We start from the raw sequence: 18,984 nt of genomic DNA, 5'->3' as shown, positions 1-18,984 counted from the left end.
TAGCAGAATGAAATTTTTATGACTATCAAAGGTCTACTGACATTTATAAGTGTACATATATGACACTTTAGGAAACAGGACACTATGCAGTGACAGAGCTACCTGATGTCTCACCAGTTGCTAAGACACTGTCTCATTCGGAGCCCCAAGTGATTCCATTTAAAAGTCCCGACTGCCCATTCATTCAGACATTCAGGTTAGGCCAGACGTTATGTAAGGGTGTTGGAGAAGCAAAGATGACTAGCACAGTCTGAGGTTCTTGAGTCTGGTGGGCGATGCAGCAAGGTTTCTGAGTAATTTCCGCAGAACTGCGTGTGTGCCGTGTGCTGCAGGAGGTGGGAGTGAGCAGCCCCGCAGCCAGGCGCAGGGGCTGCTATGTTAGGGAGTCAGAAGTAGCCCGCGTGCTGGAGGGTCAGAGACAGGCAGGAGAGGAGTCCAGAGAAGTCAGTACCGCGGGTCACCAAAGGTCAGGTCATGCCGAGGAGACTGGACTTTATTCTCATGGCAGTGGTGGTGGGGGTCCTTGAAAGAATTCAAGTTGAGGCATGACGCTATTGCTAAGAGTTTCAGAAAGATGACTGGCAGCTGTGCAGAGGGCTGGTTGAGGGAAGGCAGACATCCCCGTCAGGGAGGGTGCCACACTGAGGTTCACACAAGAGCCCCCTAAATCGGTGCGTTGTCATGGGGATGTACAGCAAGGAAAGTCCTTGATGGCACAGGGTGATGCTGTTGAGGGAAGAGAGAGAGACAGTTAAAGATGGAAACCTGGGCACCGGGCAGGGACTAGTGAAGAGGAGCTGTCAGAGAGAGGCAGAGAGATGTCTGTTTCTCTGCCCATATTAGGCTCCGTCCTTGTAATGTTTTAGTTTCTCGGGAGTTGTTTTTTATTAAGTCCCTCCAGAAACCTAAGTGGACATCTTTCTCTGGACCCTTGTCTTGTCCCATGCCCTGTTTGTTTTCTTGATTATTAGTGCATTAAACGTTGAGAATCCTCAGGAAACTGCTTCCCTGGAAATGGACTTGTCTGACCTTCATGGAACACTGTGGGTCTGATCTCTGCAGTGAGATGTGGGGAACGCCCTGTGTGGATTTCAGTTTCCAGCCTAGCTTGGAACTGAATCCTCTCAAAAGCTAGTCATCTGCTCTGAAACAAATGCATCTGCCAGATATTTGGAAAGGTTCCATTACTGCTGTGCTCAGTAAGTTGCAGCTAAGTTCCCAGCCTTGTCTAAAGTGAGGTTTAATACTGCGCAGGATACGTGCATCCAAGGGGGTATTTCCAGCAGATTCAGAGGGACCTAGAGGCAGAGGGAGGAGGTGTTGAGAGCCGTCTCTCTAGCAGGGAGCAGTTGAAAATCCACTTGGCGCAGTTGAGCACAATAAAAATTCAACCCAGGGCTTACTCTTTAGCTAGGGAGATGGGCCATGCCCGCCTGAGAGCTCAGTCTTACCCAGACCACCTGGGCTTTGATTTCTGCCACATCCACTTGCCTCCCTTCACTGCGCCTTGGCCCCTCCTACCCTCACTCCCCAGGCCTCAAGGCCCATCTTAGAGGTAAGATGGCAGGAGCATAGGAATCCCTTCTCTCTCTCTGTTCTGCAGCCATACCTACTGACCAATTACTGAGGAGAACCCTCTTCACCTCTTCTGTGTCTCAGGTGGTGCACTTTGGCCTCGCCTTCCTTCGGAGTTGTTCTGCTCAGGACACCCGAGGAGCAGCCACCTCTGAGCTCGCACTCCCTCCTGGGCTGCCCGTGATGTTTGTTTTCTGTCTGAGGGTGGACACTCCCTGCCCTGCGCTCCTTAGGACAGGAGAGGTGGGGAGAGTCCTTGTAGATCCACACAGCTGGCTCAGGTTACAGCCCACCCACTTCTCTGGGATTTTGTCTCCAGCTCTTTGTTCCTGTGTCCCAGGGGAAGGGTGGGCCTTTTGTTTCAATGTCTGAATTGTAAGTCCTATAAAATATGATATATTAGACACCCAGTAGATATGCATACTTCCCACCAGGAATTAAGAGGGTTGTTTTGTTATAGTTTAATGCCCATTGTAAAGTGATTAATAAAAAAAATCTGGTGCCTTATGAGTTGAGAGGATTAGAAAAATAAAGAAATGATGACACAAAAGAACATCTTCGTTAATACTAACGCCTGTATTTAAGTCTACAGAGTGAATCTTCCCTCCTTTTAATCCAATTTCTTTCATAAAAACACATTAAAACAATTCCTTTCATTAAAAAAGTAAGTGGGGTAATATGACTATAAATCAAAAAAGATACAGCGTATTCATCTTTTTTCTGGATGTCTTTTAAGTTTTTAGTTTCTCACAAAGCAATTCGTAGCACTCATAATAAACCACTTGTGAGAGAGAGACTTAGAATTCCATGGGACTATGGAGTTTTTAAACCACAAAGAAAACCTAGAGATCCTAGAAAATTCTGGATTTGGAAAGTTAAAACTTTCCTCCAAGATTACACAGCTAATTACAGGCAGAGCTCAGATGAGAACTCAGGTTTCCTGGCTCTCAAGTCCAACCTCTTTCCAAGATCACTTCTCAAATTCTTCCATAGGAAGTTTAATTAAATTATGTGCTTCACATTGCTTGTGGTTTGAAACATGAGCTTCTTGGTTTCCCAGCCTCAGTGGGGTTAAGGTAGCGTGTTAGCCAGCACCCTACCGAGGAAAGACAGAGCCCTGGCCAGGTTGGGGGCAGGAAGTTCATTAGTAAGGGGGATTCCAAGTTAAAGCTAAAGAAACAGGGCCACAGCAGGCCATCAGGTAAGAGCAGTGAGTGGTGAAGAAGAGGGGCAGGAAATGCCCGGAAGCCCCTGGGGTTGTGCCCAGGTGAGGAAACGTGGTACCTCTGTATGTTCCCTTTAGGGACCCTGCTTCCCTGGGCTGAGCATCCCGCATTCCTGATTACGGGCTCATAGCCATTAGAGTGACCCCAGTTTTGGGAGGGAATCATTTCAACCAAGAGGAAAAAAAAAATTTTTTAAATAAAAAAGGCTCTATTTGAAATTTGTCCTCCTAACTAGACTTGGAGATAGTCATAAATTGTACGCTTTATATTCGGATCTGGGGGCACCTCTGCATTTCATCAGTTCATTCCATTAAAAAAAAAAAGTCCCATAAAGATTGGCCTAGGCTCTCAGGTGTCCATGCATCATTATATAAGTCCTTTAGAAGAGGACTTCACCTTTTTCTCCTCCTTTTGTAGTCCTAAGTTACCTTTTCAATTAGTCCTAAAATTTTGTGGAAGGCCTCATAAGACTCACGCCCATACTTGGCCAAGGTAATTAAGGATTTCTGTGCGTCAAGCACTGCCAGTGTTTAACCTAAGAAACAATATTGGCTGAAAATAATTGAATCTGTTATAGTTGCTAGAAGAAGGCTTTTATTTTTTATTTTTTTTTGCTTTTTTTTTTGGCGGTACGCGGGCCTCTTACTGCCGTGGCCTTTCCCATTGCGGAGCACAGGCTCCAGACACGCAGGCTCAGTGGCCATGGCTCATGGACACAGCCGCTCTGCGGCATGTGGGATCTTCCCGGACCGGGGTATGAACCCGTGTCCCCTGCATCGGCGGGCGGACTCTCAACCACTGCGCCACCAGGGAAGCCCGGCTTTAAATTGTATTTTGTACTGTGAGATTTATATCCCAGAGGATGTTTGGGATGCTAGCTATGTTTAGATTTAATTTTCAGATCTTATCACACTTCATAGTGTGCACTGTTTTTTCCCCCTACCCCTTGCAGATGTACAGCTTTTTTAGTAGAATGGAAATAATTTATTTCCAAACAAAGGGATGGGACTGATGTTCTTTGAATGTCCGCCTTGATGACGATTTATATAAGGTGGACACAGACTCATCTTTTAGCAGGAATATGATTTTAGTTAATAGGAAAGTAGGAAAGAATGCCACAACCATGAAAAAGAAAATTAAGCTCATATTTGAGAAGAGTTTTAGTGTTCATTGAGTATAAATCTGCAGGTACTGATTTGGACTCTGTTATAAGCCAGATAAATAAAACTACAGAAATTTAATGTGAATCGATTTGACATACGGTAGACTATTACCTGAATGTGACTTTTAATACATAAAATATATGGAGAAGTTAAACCAGAATACCATTTAATAATGTGCATTGAGAACTAGAATTAATAAGCAGATCAGAATACATTCATTGGCTGTGTGTTCTCTGATTAGGAGAGTCGAAATGGGAATTATGATAAACAAGTGGGTTAGTGAGACTAAACTCAAAGCAGAGGGAACAAAAGGAAAGACCTTGGCAACTGGTGACATCAAACAGTGACTCCTCATTGGAGCCAAGTCCAGGAGTCCCCCAGTGGGTCACAGCCTGATGGATCCCAGCCATTCCTATTAAATGGTGACAAAGACATTGACAAAATTGCTTTGGTCATACAAGCCCTGTTCTTTCTGTTGGCTCATTCTTTCCCTAGTTAAAACCATTGACTAGGCTGTAGGTTGGTGCGGTTTTATTTATTTATTTATTTTTGGCTGTGTTGGCTGTGTTCTCTGCGAGGGCTTTCCCTAATTGCGGCAAGTGGGGGCCACTCCTCATCGCAGTGCGCGGGCCTCTCACTATCGTGGCCTCTCCCATTGCGGAGCACAGGCTCCAGACGCGCAGGCTCAGTAATTGTGACTCACGGGGCTGGTTGCTCTGCGGCATGTGGGATCTTCCTAGACCAGGGCTCGAACCCGTGTCCTCTGCATCGGCAGGCGGACTCTTAACCACTGCGCCACCAGGGAAGCCCTGGTGCGGTTTTAGAGATGTTTAATTCAAGCTAATTAGAGTTTTAGGCAGTTTTTTCTTTGGCGTATATTTTTTTAATTCTAGGACTTAATGGGTTTGCTTTTTATGTGTATGCAAAAAGCTCATCTCGTCTATTATGACTTGATTTTGTTATTTTAACTTTCTAAGGGTAGGCTTATCTTCACATTCCTCTTCCTTTTTGTGCTAAACACAACTTGTACTCATCCTGTACAGTGTAGCTTAAGCATCTTTGCCTCAGTGCGCGTCTTCACCTTCTTGATGTCCGCTTCTCCTCCCTGTGGGATTTAGACTCCCCTCTTAGACTCTTTCCTCTCGTACCAGCCTGTGCTTCTGTGTTCTTCTTTCTTACACCCTTCTGGTATTGGTGGGTGGTAATAAACACATGGATGATTGGTTTAATTATGCCCAGTGCTCTCTTATCTGTTAAAAGTCGTCCATCTTTAATGAGTAAAGTTGCTTTCTTTTTAAATTGAAAACGTAATGCACTTTGATCCACAATAATAAAAAGGTTTCATTTCCTATTATTTTTCTTACCTTAAAGGGGTGTTTGGAAAAGTGTCACATAATTAAAGTTTCTTGAGTTGGTAATTCCACTAGGAAAATTCTGTAATAAATTTTATTTCTTCCTAATGTTCTGATGGGGAATGACCCTAATAGTCCTATTTCTTGACCTGAGCCATTTCATGAACATTTTTAAAGTATGATAATTAGTTTCAAAAAATCGTGATAGACCCAAATAAATCAAGATAAGGACGCAGTAAGTGGGGGTATAGAATGTGTCCTTCTTTGAAGTGCACATGATTTCTTAATTTCCCTTTACTGGTATACCTGATTCTTAACAGTTTTGACAATCGATGTCTTACTTTGAAGCTTTTTGAATAGATTATGCCTCCAGTGCCTACTGTCATTCGTCTCTATGGCATTTCATGGAACCAGGTGTGTAAGAAGGGTCACCATTTGTGACTTTCACAAAGAAGCCAAGAGCCAGGGTGTTGAAAGCCCTCTAGGAGGAGGCTGAATGAATTAATAATTCACCTGTGAAGGACTTTGGTAGAGAACAGAGTTCCTTCCTTCTCTTTCTGTAGAATAAGGAAGCCTTATTAAAAGTAGGATTTAAGATTGCTTTCAAAGATGGTCATAGTGCAAGCAAAGAGTAAAGACAGGTGAAGCAGACACAACAGGGAGACAATACGGGCAGGAAATAAGATTATTAAAAAATGTATGCCCTGGAGTTCTTCCCCTGTGCTGGCAGAGGAGGGACCACAGATCTGACCCAAAGTTTCCTCCAATCTTAGGAAGAAGAAAAACAGATGGGACAGATGCTGGGAGATCCCAGCTTAGTAATTAGCCTCAGGAACCAATGGGATAGATTCTGTCAACAAGCTGGTTTCTTGTGTGCTGTTTTTATAACTATGATCTGTTAATAGTACCCAAGGATTACAGTCCATGGGAGAAAAAATCTAGAACATTCCTTCCTGAAGCCCAAGGCCTAGTTAACTCGAATTGACATTACAGTCCCTACATTACAGTGTTAATTAGGGTAGGTGTGTTGCTGCCTAAAGTCATGAGAGATTTTATTATTTAGAATAGGCATTTAAGCCTCATGAAACAGGAGCAGTTCTCAGTTACAGGAGGGAAGGTAGTATTCACAGTCACAGATTCAGTCAACAAATATTAAGGACCTGCTACGGGTCCCACTGGGGATGTGGCAGTGAATAAGAACAGTTGTAAAAGGCAGTTAAGAGATGGATGTATAACAGTGTGAATGTACTTAATGCCCCTGAACTGTACACTTAAAAATGGTTCAAATGGTGAATGTTATGTCTGTTTTACCACAGTTTTAAAACTGCCGCAATCCAGGCAAGTAAAAGGCAACTTCGTGGGACTAGATCAAGCACGTGGGGTGGGGGAGTGTTAGGGTCTCTGAAAGCGGCCTCTTTCCTGCCTGGAGGGGTCCTTGGGCCCGTGATCCAGAAGGACTTGGGAGCCACTGCCCCCACCTTTTGAAGTTTAAGGAGCCAGCTGGAGTCTGGGGTCCACAGGGTGCGACTGCAGAGGAAGGGGAAGGGCCCCACTGCCTTGGGAGGCTGGCGCCTTAATGTCTTCATTTAACCGAGTCGTGTCCTGGTGCTTCCTTCACAGACGGCCATACTGAGACGACAGGGGCGGTACGTATGCTCCACCATCCCTGCCAACGCACAGCAGGAAGCTCAGAGCTTATTTGTTACAGAGGTAATGTATTTCTTCTATACCTCCTCCCCTTTTAAAAATTTCAGTGATATTTTCAAGAAAGTGTCAAAGAGGTAATTACATTTTTATGATGGAAGTTAGAATAGAAAAATAATAAGAAGTTTTCAGAGTCTGAAACTTGGACAGAAATGTCAATGGGGTCAATTTGATGGCAAAACATGAATTCTACAAAACTTATCTCATAGCCTTAGAATAGGAGTAACTTGTGAATGAACTCACTGGACACCTAGCAGACTTTGATATTGTTTTTTTGTGTGTCTTTTTTTGCTGGGTTTTCTTTTTTTTTTACATCTTGATTGGAGTATAATTGCTTTACAATGGTGTTATATTGTTTTTAATGGAGACTCAGCACATGCATTTATGTATTCATTGACTTCATTTATATGTTTATACTTGTAATTTATTATCAAGATTAGTTCAATATTCATGAAGTACCAGGTAACAATGAGCAGAGCCTAACTATCCCTGATCAATATATGATTATTATTACTTTTGTTTGAACATACAGAAAACGACTCTTTCGTTAAGGAGGAAAGAAAAATTATTGCTTTGAGATTGCTTGCTTGTTCTGTCTTGAGGTGTTTGTTTCTTCCTACAGGTGCCTTTAGATAGGATGAACGAGTTAGGTGTTTTAATTTTGTTTCTTGAAGTGCTCCTTCATTTAAAAAATATGTATTTTTATCCCCATTTTTCTAGTTGATATTTGGGAGCTAAATATGCCCATCAGTAAATTTGCCCACTACAAGGAAGCTATGCTGTTCTAAGCGAAGGCCCATTACAGTAACAACATTTAGTTTCACTGAGATTTTTGAAAACTTGAATGTATAGTTAAAAATTTTGAAGTGTGTTGTTCTCTTATCATTCTGAAAAGGTAACTTCTTGTCTTACCTCCTTTGCCACTCTATTCGTAATATTAATGCAAGACAAACACAGCCAAATATGTTTACAGAGTCTCAAATGTTTATTTTAAAGCAGGGCATTAGGTGAACTGTCCTGCAGCCTGTTTTTGTAAAGAAAGGTACACTGCGGCACAGCTGCACCCATTTGCTCGCTCACATATGCCTGTGACTACTTCACATTACAGCTCAGACACCAATGGCTGCAATGGACACAGTGTGTCCCTCAAAGCTGAAAATACTTGCTATCTGGCCTTTTGCAGAAAAAAATTTGTTGATCCTTGTTTTAAAGCATATAGTAAAATTGTTAATTACTAATTCAGTTCTCCCAGTTTCTTAAAAAAAATACTATGTTTGAGGGACAGCTCTCCATTAAGTTCTCCCATCGCTGCAGGTTGGGCAATAGCGACTTCACCCTGTGGGGCAGGAGCCAGCATAGCTACACCCTCTTGGGCCTCTTCCACCAGGGTGGAGTGCAACAGCGCTTCCGCCCCGTACTCTTGTCCACAGGAGGATGACCTAATGGCTTTAAACAAAACAAAAAAAAACTTCAAAAACCTTCCAGTATAACTTCAAAATATTATTGAATTTCACAAGTTTGAAAGGTCAGTCATGAAATCAGCGTACTGATTTCTGATTGAACCCCTTGTCTCCTAGACGTTCTACACCTCCAGAGGGGTGCGGGTTGCTTGCCTTGTTCTGTGCACCTGCCTTGGAATTTTGCCTGTGCCTGCCTTGTGGGCGGTCAACAATGGCTTATTAAATGAGTGAAGCTAGTTACTTAACCTGGTTAACTGTGTTTTTTGCAGTTCCTTATAATTTAAAATATTTAAACATTGTAATTATCTTTCTTACCCATTTTCCCTAAGATATTAAAAATCTGGACATTCAGGTGTTCTGTTCATAAATGCACTGATTATGTACAAGTGTATACTTATTTATTTATTTTTAATTGGGCGGGTACATTTTATACTTCGGAATAGGTTTAATATCCTACAAGAGACTTCGGTGGTATGAAAGTTGAAGTTGAAGGGCTTCGTGAAAAACCAGAACAAAGATAATAGAGCATGTCCACAAGACTGTGTCATACATAGTCTGACCTGACTTAGCTATGCTAATGGACCCAGGGATAGGATAGGAAAACCCAAACCTACAGATGATTCTGAAGTCATACTGGTTTTGGAATGTGATTTTGAGTGTGGATGTCTGATGTTCTAAGTGTGAAAATGCTTTGAAATTAAAAAAAAAAAGCATTTATAAGAATAAAATGGTATTTAAAAACATTTGTAACTACTTAGCAAAGAAATTGAAAAGTTGTTCAGCTCCCACATCTGACTGTTTTTAACCCTTCTCTGCTCTTTATTCCACCTCAGAATGATAATATAAAAAACTTACTCTACCTTCCGTTCACAACCTTGCCAGTAGAGTGCTTAGTGTAGAGCCTGGCACAAGAGGCATTAGCTGTAGTTACTCTCATGACCTTGGGGTTTTGCTTCAGAAAGCCTTTGGGCATGAAGTATGAAACAGATAAAAAGGTTCACAGTATAAACAACAAAGTGAAGTAAACAGAATAGAGACTTTGTTCATGATGTTTCAGCCAGAGTCAAGTCAACTAGGTACGACTAATACATTTAACTACCTATGTTTTCACTTTATTCATTCATTTTTTGCCACACTGACATCTATATATGTGTAGTCTAGAGCTGTCCGTACGGAAAAGCAAGTTCGCTGATGGAAACTAAATCAAATGCTTCACCTGTTGATTTTGACTCATTCATATTTGAAGATCTGGTGGAGGAGACCTTATAATCTTAAGACTCTACACACTACTCAGTGGATCCTCCTGGACAGATGAATGAAAGACACCATGCTGGTTGATCGAGCTTGTCAGATAGCGAGGTAGTTTAATGCAGTCCGTGTAGGTTGGTGTCACTGTGGAATCTGAGCAATGGACTGCTCCATACTTTGTACATTTCTACACATGCACGCACACATGTACACGTGAAGAGGTCATGGTGCCACTGTGAATTGGAATCTAAATCTTTCTTCCTAATTACCTCACACTGTCCCTTATAAATAAAATGAAAATCCGAGGGCAAATGTATGTAATATTGACTAATGAGCAAGTTTTAATATTAGTAAATACTATGGAAGTATCTTTAGGGTCACACTTCCCATTTACTTTCCTGTTCTTCTAGAAGCCCACATGACTTCTTAGGAGCCAAGTGGTTTTAAGTCAGAAACAGCACATTGTTATGTAAATGCAGCAAGAGGAGGTGAGGTTTGTCTCCTTGTAACATCTGCTCATCATCTGATCATGAATGACGATGACCTAAGTGACCCCTCTCCCAAGTGTAACGTTTCAGTGGTTCTTAAGCTTCATAGGAACCTCTAATGGTGGCATTTCAGGCATGAGAGGGTTGAGGGGAAAGAATTTTTTTGATATTGGTGTGGGTGTGCATTCATAAACTTTCCCAAATGTTCTCCAGAAGTCATCACATGTCTTTTTTCTTTTTCTCTTATGCTTTTTCTTTTTATGCTCTCCCCCCACCCCCCCAAATAGTGCATCAAAACCTATAACTCTGACTGGCATCTTGTGAACTACAAATATGAAGATTACTCAGGAGAGTTTCGACAGCTTCCAAAGTGAGTAAATGATCAGACCACACAGGATGGGGTTATACACACAGGGAAAGTTCTTTGTACTTGAAATGCCTAGGGAGATGTGTATTCACATGCAATCAGAGTGATTAGAGAAAATATTTCTAGATGATTTGTGTGTATGTGGGTTAGCTATTGTTTACAGGGTATTTGTTAATAGTACTCAAACCTAGTACTCTGGGAATTGGTTGGTGGTAAGAAACACATGGATGGTTTAATTATGTTCAGTGATTCTGCTCAGGGTACCACTGATGAAACAAAAACAAGTGAGATTTTTTTCAGTGAGAAACAGAAAACAAAATGTAAGCGTATTGAAATATGCTGAGGTGTGTTTTATCTTAAAAATAATATTTTGAAAAGACATGAAAAGCATTTTATATTGAACAAATTTTATATTTAAAAAATGTACATCAGAGAACAAGCATTTTCCCAAATTTCTTTACCTTCTTTAAAGTATTAACTCATTCTAAAATATACCAAAAGCAAGTGTGTTTAGATTGATGAGCAGTAGTTAAAGTAAACCAGGTATAGATAGGTCTTGCCTTGAGAGGGTATCTCTTATAAAATGGTACATCCTGAAATAACACAATTGGCAGATTTTAGTTTATTATGAAAATTTAAAGCACGTAATGATGGATTGTGTTTCAAAAGGAACCGTTGCCAATGAAAATTTTAATTAAGACCCTGTTAATAAATTTTTCTTAGGGTTTGTTCCATCTATGAGTTTGAACTGTTTATACCATTCTCAGTGGACCTAGCTGTTTGTTTTTTCTGTTTGTGTGGTTCAGCTACTCCTTAAGAGCGTCCAGCCAACTTCCCAATTGCCTCTTTTTAAACCTCAGCTGAGAACACTCCCTTCCAGCATTGTCCAGATGGGTACGCTCCTTACTTCTGTATGTACCCAGTACTTATCTGGGGACTTAATTCTTCCTGTTTGGTCAGTAAAGCTATCTTCACTGATACGTTTGTTCATGCTCTTCTCATGACTGAAAGAGAACCGACCGGGGATTCAGTGTATTTTATACGATATACTTTTACTGCTGGTGGATTTTACCTCTTGGCGTTAATAAGAATTTCAGTTGTGTGATGAGAAGGAGACGAAGGTTGTAACAGTGATTAAGAACATAGACTCTGTAGTCGGCCTGCATCATCTACTTACTCTGCCCTCTGTAAGCCTTAGTGTCCTCATCTGTTAAGTGGTCTTAGCACCAGTCCCCACCATCTAAAGGACTAAAGGAGGTAACACATGTGAAGTACAGCACAGTGCCTAGCACATAATAACCGTTTAATGACTGATATCGTTACTGTCATGTTTTTGTTGTTAATACCATCATCATTAAGACTGTGGTTTCCGATCACTTCAGATGGAGTGACCTCATTTAAACTTTGTATTAAAAGTTATTCTACCATGTGTTTATTTATTAATACACTTTCCCATTTTTAATCTACGTAACTCCCAACAAGCCATGCCGTCTTGTCTGCCTGGCTTTTGGGAGCTCTCTAACTCTTGCATCACCCACTTTGAAAAGCAACTTCATCTGTTGTTTTTATTCTTTAGCCAAGTGGGCCAGCTTTGGATTTGTTAAATGCTGGTTCCTTTGATGGGGGAAGGAATGCAGCATCTCTTCATAGATTAGGTAATTATAAAACGAGATTCTTTCTTCTTTTTAAAGCAAAGTGGCCAAGTTGGATAAACTTCCAGTTCATGTCTATGAAGTTGATGAGGAGGTGGACAAAGATGAGGTAGGATGCTTGCTGGCGGATCGAAGGATTGATTTAGTTCACAGATTTAGAAGATTCATTGGAAAATTACCAACATTTAGCCAAAACAGGAATTGGAATGTTCCTTGAAACCGGGGAGGAATTTTTAAAAAATGTATTGTTTGATCGATTGAAATAAGGTCTCTGTTTCAACTTGACTGCTTAGCGTTGCCTGTTCCTCTGGTCCTTGTTTATTTGTTCTGAGATCATTTTCAAAGTCCCGGACAGGATTTGGCTACATTGTTAAAAGATCAAGATTACTTAGATCCTAAGTTGAGGTTGTTTTTCAGCAGGCTATTTGAAATAAACTGGCAGCCAGTAGATTTTAAATGGCTGTTTCTTCAGTGAGGGCTCTGAGTAAAGTAGATAGTACCCAGAACCTCTGAATTTAACAAGCCCACTCCCCCTACTATTGGGGGAACGGTTATGGCCAGAGAAGTGGATAAAGAGAGCCGGGCATTAAGGTGACCGTGTCCACTGAGCAAGGAAAACCTAATAAAAAGTTAGTGCTGCCCATCTCCGCATTACTTACTCTTCCCTACTCAGTATTCGATGCCTAATTGTGAGTGTTAACAATGTCCATGGTAGCAAATTATTTTAGAAACCACTTTAAAAATATTCTGGGAAGGGTGAGTGGTCATTCACAATGAAAAATAAGATATTAAAAACTTGGTGCTGATTAATAGTAAGAGGAGGACTGATTGAAATAATGCACATAAGAGCGCACACCAAACTGTAAAATCCTAGACAGGTAAGTTACTTCTGTTATCACTAATAATAACAACAGTAAAACCACCAATACTAAAATTGAGGTGGGCTTCCCTGGTGGCGCAGTGGTTGAGAGTCCGCCTGCCGATGCAGGGGACACAGGTTCATGCCCCGGTCCAGGAAGATTCCACATGCCACGGAGCGGCTGGGCCCGTGAGCCATGGCCGCTGAGGCTGTGCGTCCAGAGCCTGTGCTCCGCAACGGGAGAGGCCACAGCAGTGAGAGGCCCGCGTACCACAAAAAAAAAAAAACAAAATTGAGGTGGTCTCAGACAAAGCATAAGACAGGTCTTTCTGCAGTTGTCTACTTGATTACAAAAATAAACATCATAATTAGACTAGTCCTCAGGAGGTGTGAGCTGGGTGACCTGACAGTGTAGTCCTCTCTTCCTAAGGCTCCTACTCAAGTGTGTATTGGACACAGTCTTAGGGGGCAGAGTCACAAGGCAGAGATCTTAGAGAGTAAGGAAGGGGCGCGGGTCAGAATGTGGTGGAAGGTTTGCCCCATTGTGTATTTGTGTGTGTGTATATTTCATCTGTCTGTCTGCTTATTATATGTGCAAATATAAGCCTGACTTATTTATAGCAGCAGCTGGCAGCCCCATGCCCTTAAACCCAGATCTCAGTTTTCGGGTCAGAACTTGAGGAAACATGTTTCTTTACTTTTCTAGCTGTCGCCCTTCACTTTTCTCTCTCCTCCTTTCCTCTCTCCCTGTTGTGGTCTTGCCTCTCTCTTTCCCTCATTTCTGTTGCCCCAGCATTTTATCTCTGCTTTCTTTATTGCCTGCCTCATATTTCCTTCCTTTCTTATTCACCTTTCCCTGAACTAAGCATCTGGGAAGTTTTCCAGGAATTTGCTTTTGTCCTCCAACTATATGGGAGTGTAATGTGAAAACATTTTTCACCAAACCGGGCGAGACCTTACAACTTGAGTGGTTAAGTATGGTATGTACTTTTTGTGGCTCATTAAACACTTAAAATACTTGGGGGGGGCGGGAAACTTGGACTATAACAAGCTTTGCTTTTTAATGGACTAGCATTTGCTTTTTAATGGACTAGGCTTGTTCCACCTCTTTTATTGATAAGTGGACACAGTAGATGTTAGTGCCAGACAGTTACTCCAGTAAAGGGGCGAGGGGCAACCTGGTATGAATTGAATGGATTTCCCATCAGTAATAACGGGAGATTGATTGCGATGTTGCCCTTGTCTCCTAGGATGCTGCTTCCCTCGGCTCTCAGAAGGGTGGGATCACCAAGCACGGTTGGCTGTACAAAGGCAACATGAACAGTGCAATAAGCGTGACCATGAGGGTAAGGAGGCCCATCACCCTGCTTTCCCCTTACTAAGCCCTTTTTTTCCTGTGGGTCTTGGAAATGATGCTCAAGATGAATGGGCATGCTGTTTTTTCTGACAAAAGTGACATTGTCTGGTGAGTGAGATGCCTCCCTGGTGATCGGTGATCAACCCCCACTGGTACAGCCCCATTTCCATCCTCTCCCCTTGTCACCCTCCAACCACCAGCGTGATGAGATCATCGTAAGGCTGGTGTGAAGGTGCAGTCGCCTTACAGCCTTTCTTCTCCGTATTGACTACAAAAGGGATACTTGGTACCTCGTAGAACATCACCGAGGGGCTACACCTAAGCACTTTCATGGAGGTCTTCCTGCAGTAAAGTCAAGAAAAGCAAAAATCAAGGACTAAAGGGAAAATGGTTAAATTGGAAGGGGGTTGTCAAGAGAAAAGTAAAACTAGTATAAAAACTATTCAGGAGAGAAGTAGGACCAATGTAAGGCCAGAATTAATAATAAAGAGAAACAATGGAAGTGAGGTAGGATGAGCAGGGGATAAAAGTTAAATCAGGGGAAATGCTGATTGTTGTAATCCTGAGGCTGGAAAATCGTCCAGTTCCGTGAGGCAGAGAACAGTTCCTACTCCGTGTGAGCAAGACACCCTGGGGATTTGAGAAAGTTTCCATCCTTCTGAGCTCCATCCCAAATTAGAATTCCCTTCACCGCTTCTGGGTGGTTATGTAAAAATCTCTGATTCTGTGGGTGAGAAAAATGACCCAGGAATGCTTAGTGAACCAACTCCACAGAATTTAAATTCAGTAAAATTATTAGATGTGATGGAGAGTCTTAACTCACCCAGTTACCTGGGGCACTGGCCAGAATTAGATTTGTTTTGGAGAGAACTGAAATGGTTTTTTCATAGGGTGTACTTGTGAGTTATTGAGAGAGATTGTGGCTGTTCTCATCTTGAAACCATAATTATGTGTGTATTTTTCTCTCAGTCGTTTAAAAGACGATTTTTCCACTTGATTCAACTTGGTGATGGGTCCTACAATTTGAATTTTTATAAAGATGAAAAGATCTCCAAGGAACCAAAAGGATCAATATTTCTGGATTCCTGTATGGGTGTGGTTCAGGTAAATATGAAGCGAGTTTTCTCATTTGTAAAAGTACCATCTATGAATTAGCAGATTTAAGCAAACACTTCAAAAAATGGCAATATTCGTGGTAGAAGTGTAATAGCAGACTTAAAAATGAGTTAAAGGCTTGTTTTTCATCATTTTAGAAGATAGTGGGTACAACACACACGCAGAATTATGTCGTAGGAGGCCCGAGTGCTCTGCATATGAGTTTTTATGTTTAAAACCTGGCTCAGCTACTTTTTACATTTAAATTTATTTGTTTGTTTATTTATTTTCAGCTGCATGGGGTCTTCATTGCTGCACACGGGCTTTCTCTAGTTGCGGTGAGCGGGGGCTGCTCTTTGTTGTGGTACGCGGGCTTCTCATTGCAGTGGCTTCTCTTGTTGTGGAGCACAGGCTCTAGGCACGCGGGCTTCAGTAGTTGTGGCACACAGGCTCAGTAGTTGTGGCTCGCGGGCTCTAGAGCACAGCCTCAGTAGTTGTGGTGCACGGGCTTCGTTGCTCCGCAGCATGTGGGATCTTCCCAGACCAAGACTCGAACCTGTGTCCCCTGCATTGGCAGGCGGATTCTTAACCACTGCTCCACCAGGGAAATCCTCAGCTACTTTTTAACTGTGTGACCTTGGACTGGCTATTAACTGAAGTTTCTTCACATGCAAAATTCAGATAATGATAATATTTCCTTAATAGGGTAAGAGGATTGGATGAGTTAACTTGGAAATATTCAGAACAGTTCTTAGCATCTCTGGGATGACTTTTATCATGATAGTATCAATGGCACAGTAGTATATTGACCAAGAGGCTGGGTTTCAGATTCAGACTGAGTTCAGATCCCTGCTCTACCCCTTACAGCTCTATAACCTGGAGATACTTTTCAACTTCTCTGTGCCTCAGGTTCCTCATTTGTTAAGTAGGGATAATGATAGTACTGAATATGGTTATGGAAGGGATTAATCAATACATGTAAAGAGCTTAGAACGGTGCTGGCACATGGTAAGCATTCAGCCAATATTAGGGTTGGGGTTAGGGTTTGTTATCATAGTGCTGTTACAGTTGCAGAGTTAGTCTCAAAAATTATTTTAATTATACATGATACATGAATGTATTTGTATCCTGAAATGTTAGGCAGTACAGGTAGTGCAGAAGTCCCTGTTGACCCCCATGTCTCCCTTTCTCAAGGAGCTACCATTACCAGTTTGGTGTGCCTCCTTCCATGCCTTCGTAGAATTGCCTTTGAAAGCAGATTGGCAGTTTCCCCAGTCTGTCTGTCCGTCCGTCCATCCACTCATCCACTCCCCTCCAGTTTTCCAGGAATATCTAAGCAGCAATTTACAAGGATGCATAAAACACAGGCTAATATAAATTTAAAGTGGTGTGAAAGGAGTCAGGGTGGGGAAGAGATGAAGTGGGATTAAGTTAAGGAAAAAGCATGTATTTTAAAGACCTAACTAACACCCGGTATGGTGGGTGACAAACCAGGCTCTACGCTTTCTAGCTTGGGGACCCGTTCAGTTGCACAGTGTCTGTAGATACAAACAGTCCAATTAGTCAGAAGCTGCCCGAGTAATCTCAGAATGAAGCCCATTCAGGCGTTTCTCTTGGGGGCCCTCATACAGAGGGCGCTGTGTGATGAACGAACGGTCTTCTTGACGGCTCCTCACAATAGACGCAGTCACCGTTATCAGAGAATTCTTCCTTAAGATGACTCAGTGTTCGCTGATGACATTAGCCCAAAGCTCGGTTCTCTAAGAAAGGTTGTTTTGTGGGGCCAGTATGACTAAGGTTAGAGACACAGCTCTGCTTTGACCCTCAGGTGTACTTGCTTATGCATTCACATGTTTACTTAAAATGAAATTGCATTTTCATCCAAATAATACATTCATCTGGTTTAAATGTCAAACAGTACAGGGAGGTAGCACTAAAGGCACAGTCCTGCCAGCATCACCTCACTTCACCTACTCCCCACTCCCTGAAATGGTCATTTTCAACTTTTTCCACTGTTTTTTTTTCTTGGGATTTGCCTCCGTATTGCTAGATAAGGAGTGTCCGCTGCTCTTCATTCATCAGTTGTGGCCATTATGTGATGCTAGAGAGGATTTTAGCTCCTGCAGCCTGCCTTCATGCTCTAAGCTGGACTGACTGCTTCCTCAGCCTCTGCACAGTCACTGTCCTGGAGATTCCCTTTGCTGTCCTGCCTGTGTCAGATTCCTTGTTTCCAGGATCCTATGTCGTCTTCTTTCTCGTTTTCCTTTCTTGTTTTGGAGGAACACATCCTCCAGGAGCTTCCTGGAAATCATGTGTAAGATCTTAATTTTTTGAGTTAGATGAAATTTACCTTAGAATTTGAAGGCGTTCCATTGTCTTCTAGATGCTTGTGTTGTTTTGGAGTCTTATGTTATTCCCTATTCTTCACAGTCTTCTCCTTATCTCATATCTATGGTGACCTGAAATTTAGGTTATTGTGTCTTGATTTTGATTTTTTTGGTAAGCTTTTTTGTTAAGGCATGACATAAGGAGAAAATAAACATGTAATGAATGAGTTTTTACTGAGTTTAGATCTCTATTATCCATTTGCGCTGAGAAGTCTGTTCTTGTTCTGGAGACTCTGTCCTGCATGTTCTAGCCACCTGCGTCTTCTGAACTCTGGGCAGCCTCCTCAGTTAGCAAGACTGTCGGACTCTGTTCAGGCTCACCTTCCTGGGTCCAGATAGGCCTCCAGGCAGAAAGTGATGAGGTGATGGTAGGGCTCACCTCATCTATTTCCTTTCTATCAGGGATCACAGGGCTGCCCTGATGGTTGCAAAATACCTAAAAACAGTTGTTTCATCTATTTTGCCCAGTTATTTCTAGTAGTTATGTTGGGAGAATAAGTCCAGACCTTGTTGCTTCATCGTGGTCAGCATGGAAGTTGGGGGTCCAAACTCAGCTGGCTACAGGGGCCAAGCAGATAAGTGAAAGAAGAGGCCTGGGTGTAAAGTGATAGGAAATGCTGGGGACTGTGACAAACTGGAGCACAAGTGGTCCCGTTTAAAGGGGCAGCTGATGTGCTGGGTGGCACTGCCAGCTCAAGGTTGCCAGCTCATCTGGTTCAAGAAAACCAGAAATACAAAATTTTAGTTAAATCTTGGTATTTTTAGTTACTGGTGACTAATTTAAAAACAAACAACCCCCCCCCCCAAAACATTGTTTTTGGTCCTCTAGTGCAGGACCAAACCCTAGATCAAGGTGATAGCACCACTTAATATTCATTGAGAATTTTTTTTGCATCAACAGCTAATTGGCATATGGCACTCTCAGCTTGTAACCCAAACTCAGCTGAAAGCTGCCACTGTAGAAACCAAATTATATCAAAGTATGTTTATTCACAGCATAAAGGAAGGAGTACCAGAGCAAATTGTCAATGACAGTGAAGTAACTTCTTGT

General features: G+C 42.1%; 1 protein-coding gene across 7 annotated transcripts in view; it reads left to right on the top strand.

Moving 5' to 3' along the window:
* DOCK9 (dedicator of cytokinesis 9) overlaps window positions 1-18,984 on the top strand; it is a 213,744-nt gene that overhangs the window by 72,822 nt on the left and 121,938 nt on the right. For all 7 annotated transcript variants that reach the window (XM_065896283.1, XM_065896284.1, XM_065896286.1 and 4 more), the window contains exons 3-7: window positions 6,937-7,026; window positions 10,504-10,586; window positions 12,275-12,344; window positions 14,345-14,440; window positions 15,421-15,555. In XM_065896283.1, the coding sequence (XP_065752355.1) occupies window positions 6,937-7,026; window positions 10,504-10,586; window positions 12,275-12,344; window positions 14,345-14,440; window positions 15,421-15,555 (474 nt within the window). The remainder of the gene's footprint in view (window positions 1-6,936; window positions 7,027-10,503; window positions 10,587-12,274; window positions 12,345-14,344; window positions 14,441-15,420; window positions 15,556-18,984) is intronic.

Source organism: Phocoena phocoena, chromosome 18 (assembly GCF_963924675.1).
Source record: "Phocoena phocoena chromosome 18, mPhoPho1.1, whole genome shotgun sequence".
Classification (NCBI taxonomy): domain Eukaryota; kingdom Metazoa; phylum Chordata; class Mammalia; order Artiodactyla; family Phocoenidae; genus Phocoena; species Phocoena phocoena.
The sequence above is the reverse complement of the archived record's forward strand: the minus strand, read 5'-3'. Positions and strand labels throughout refer to the sequence as shown.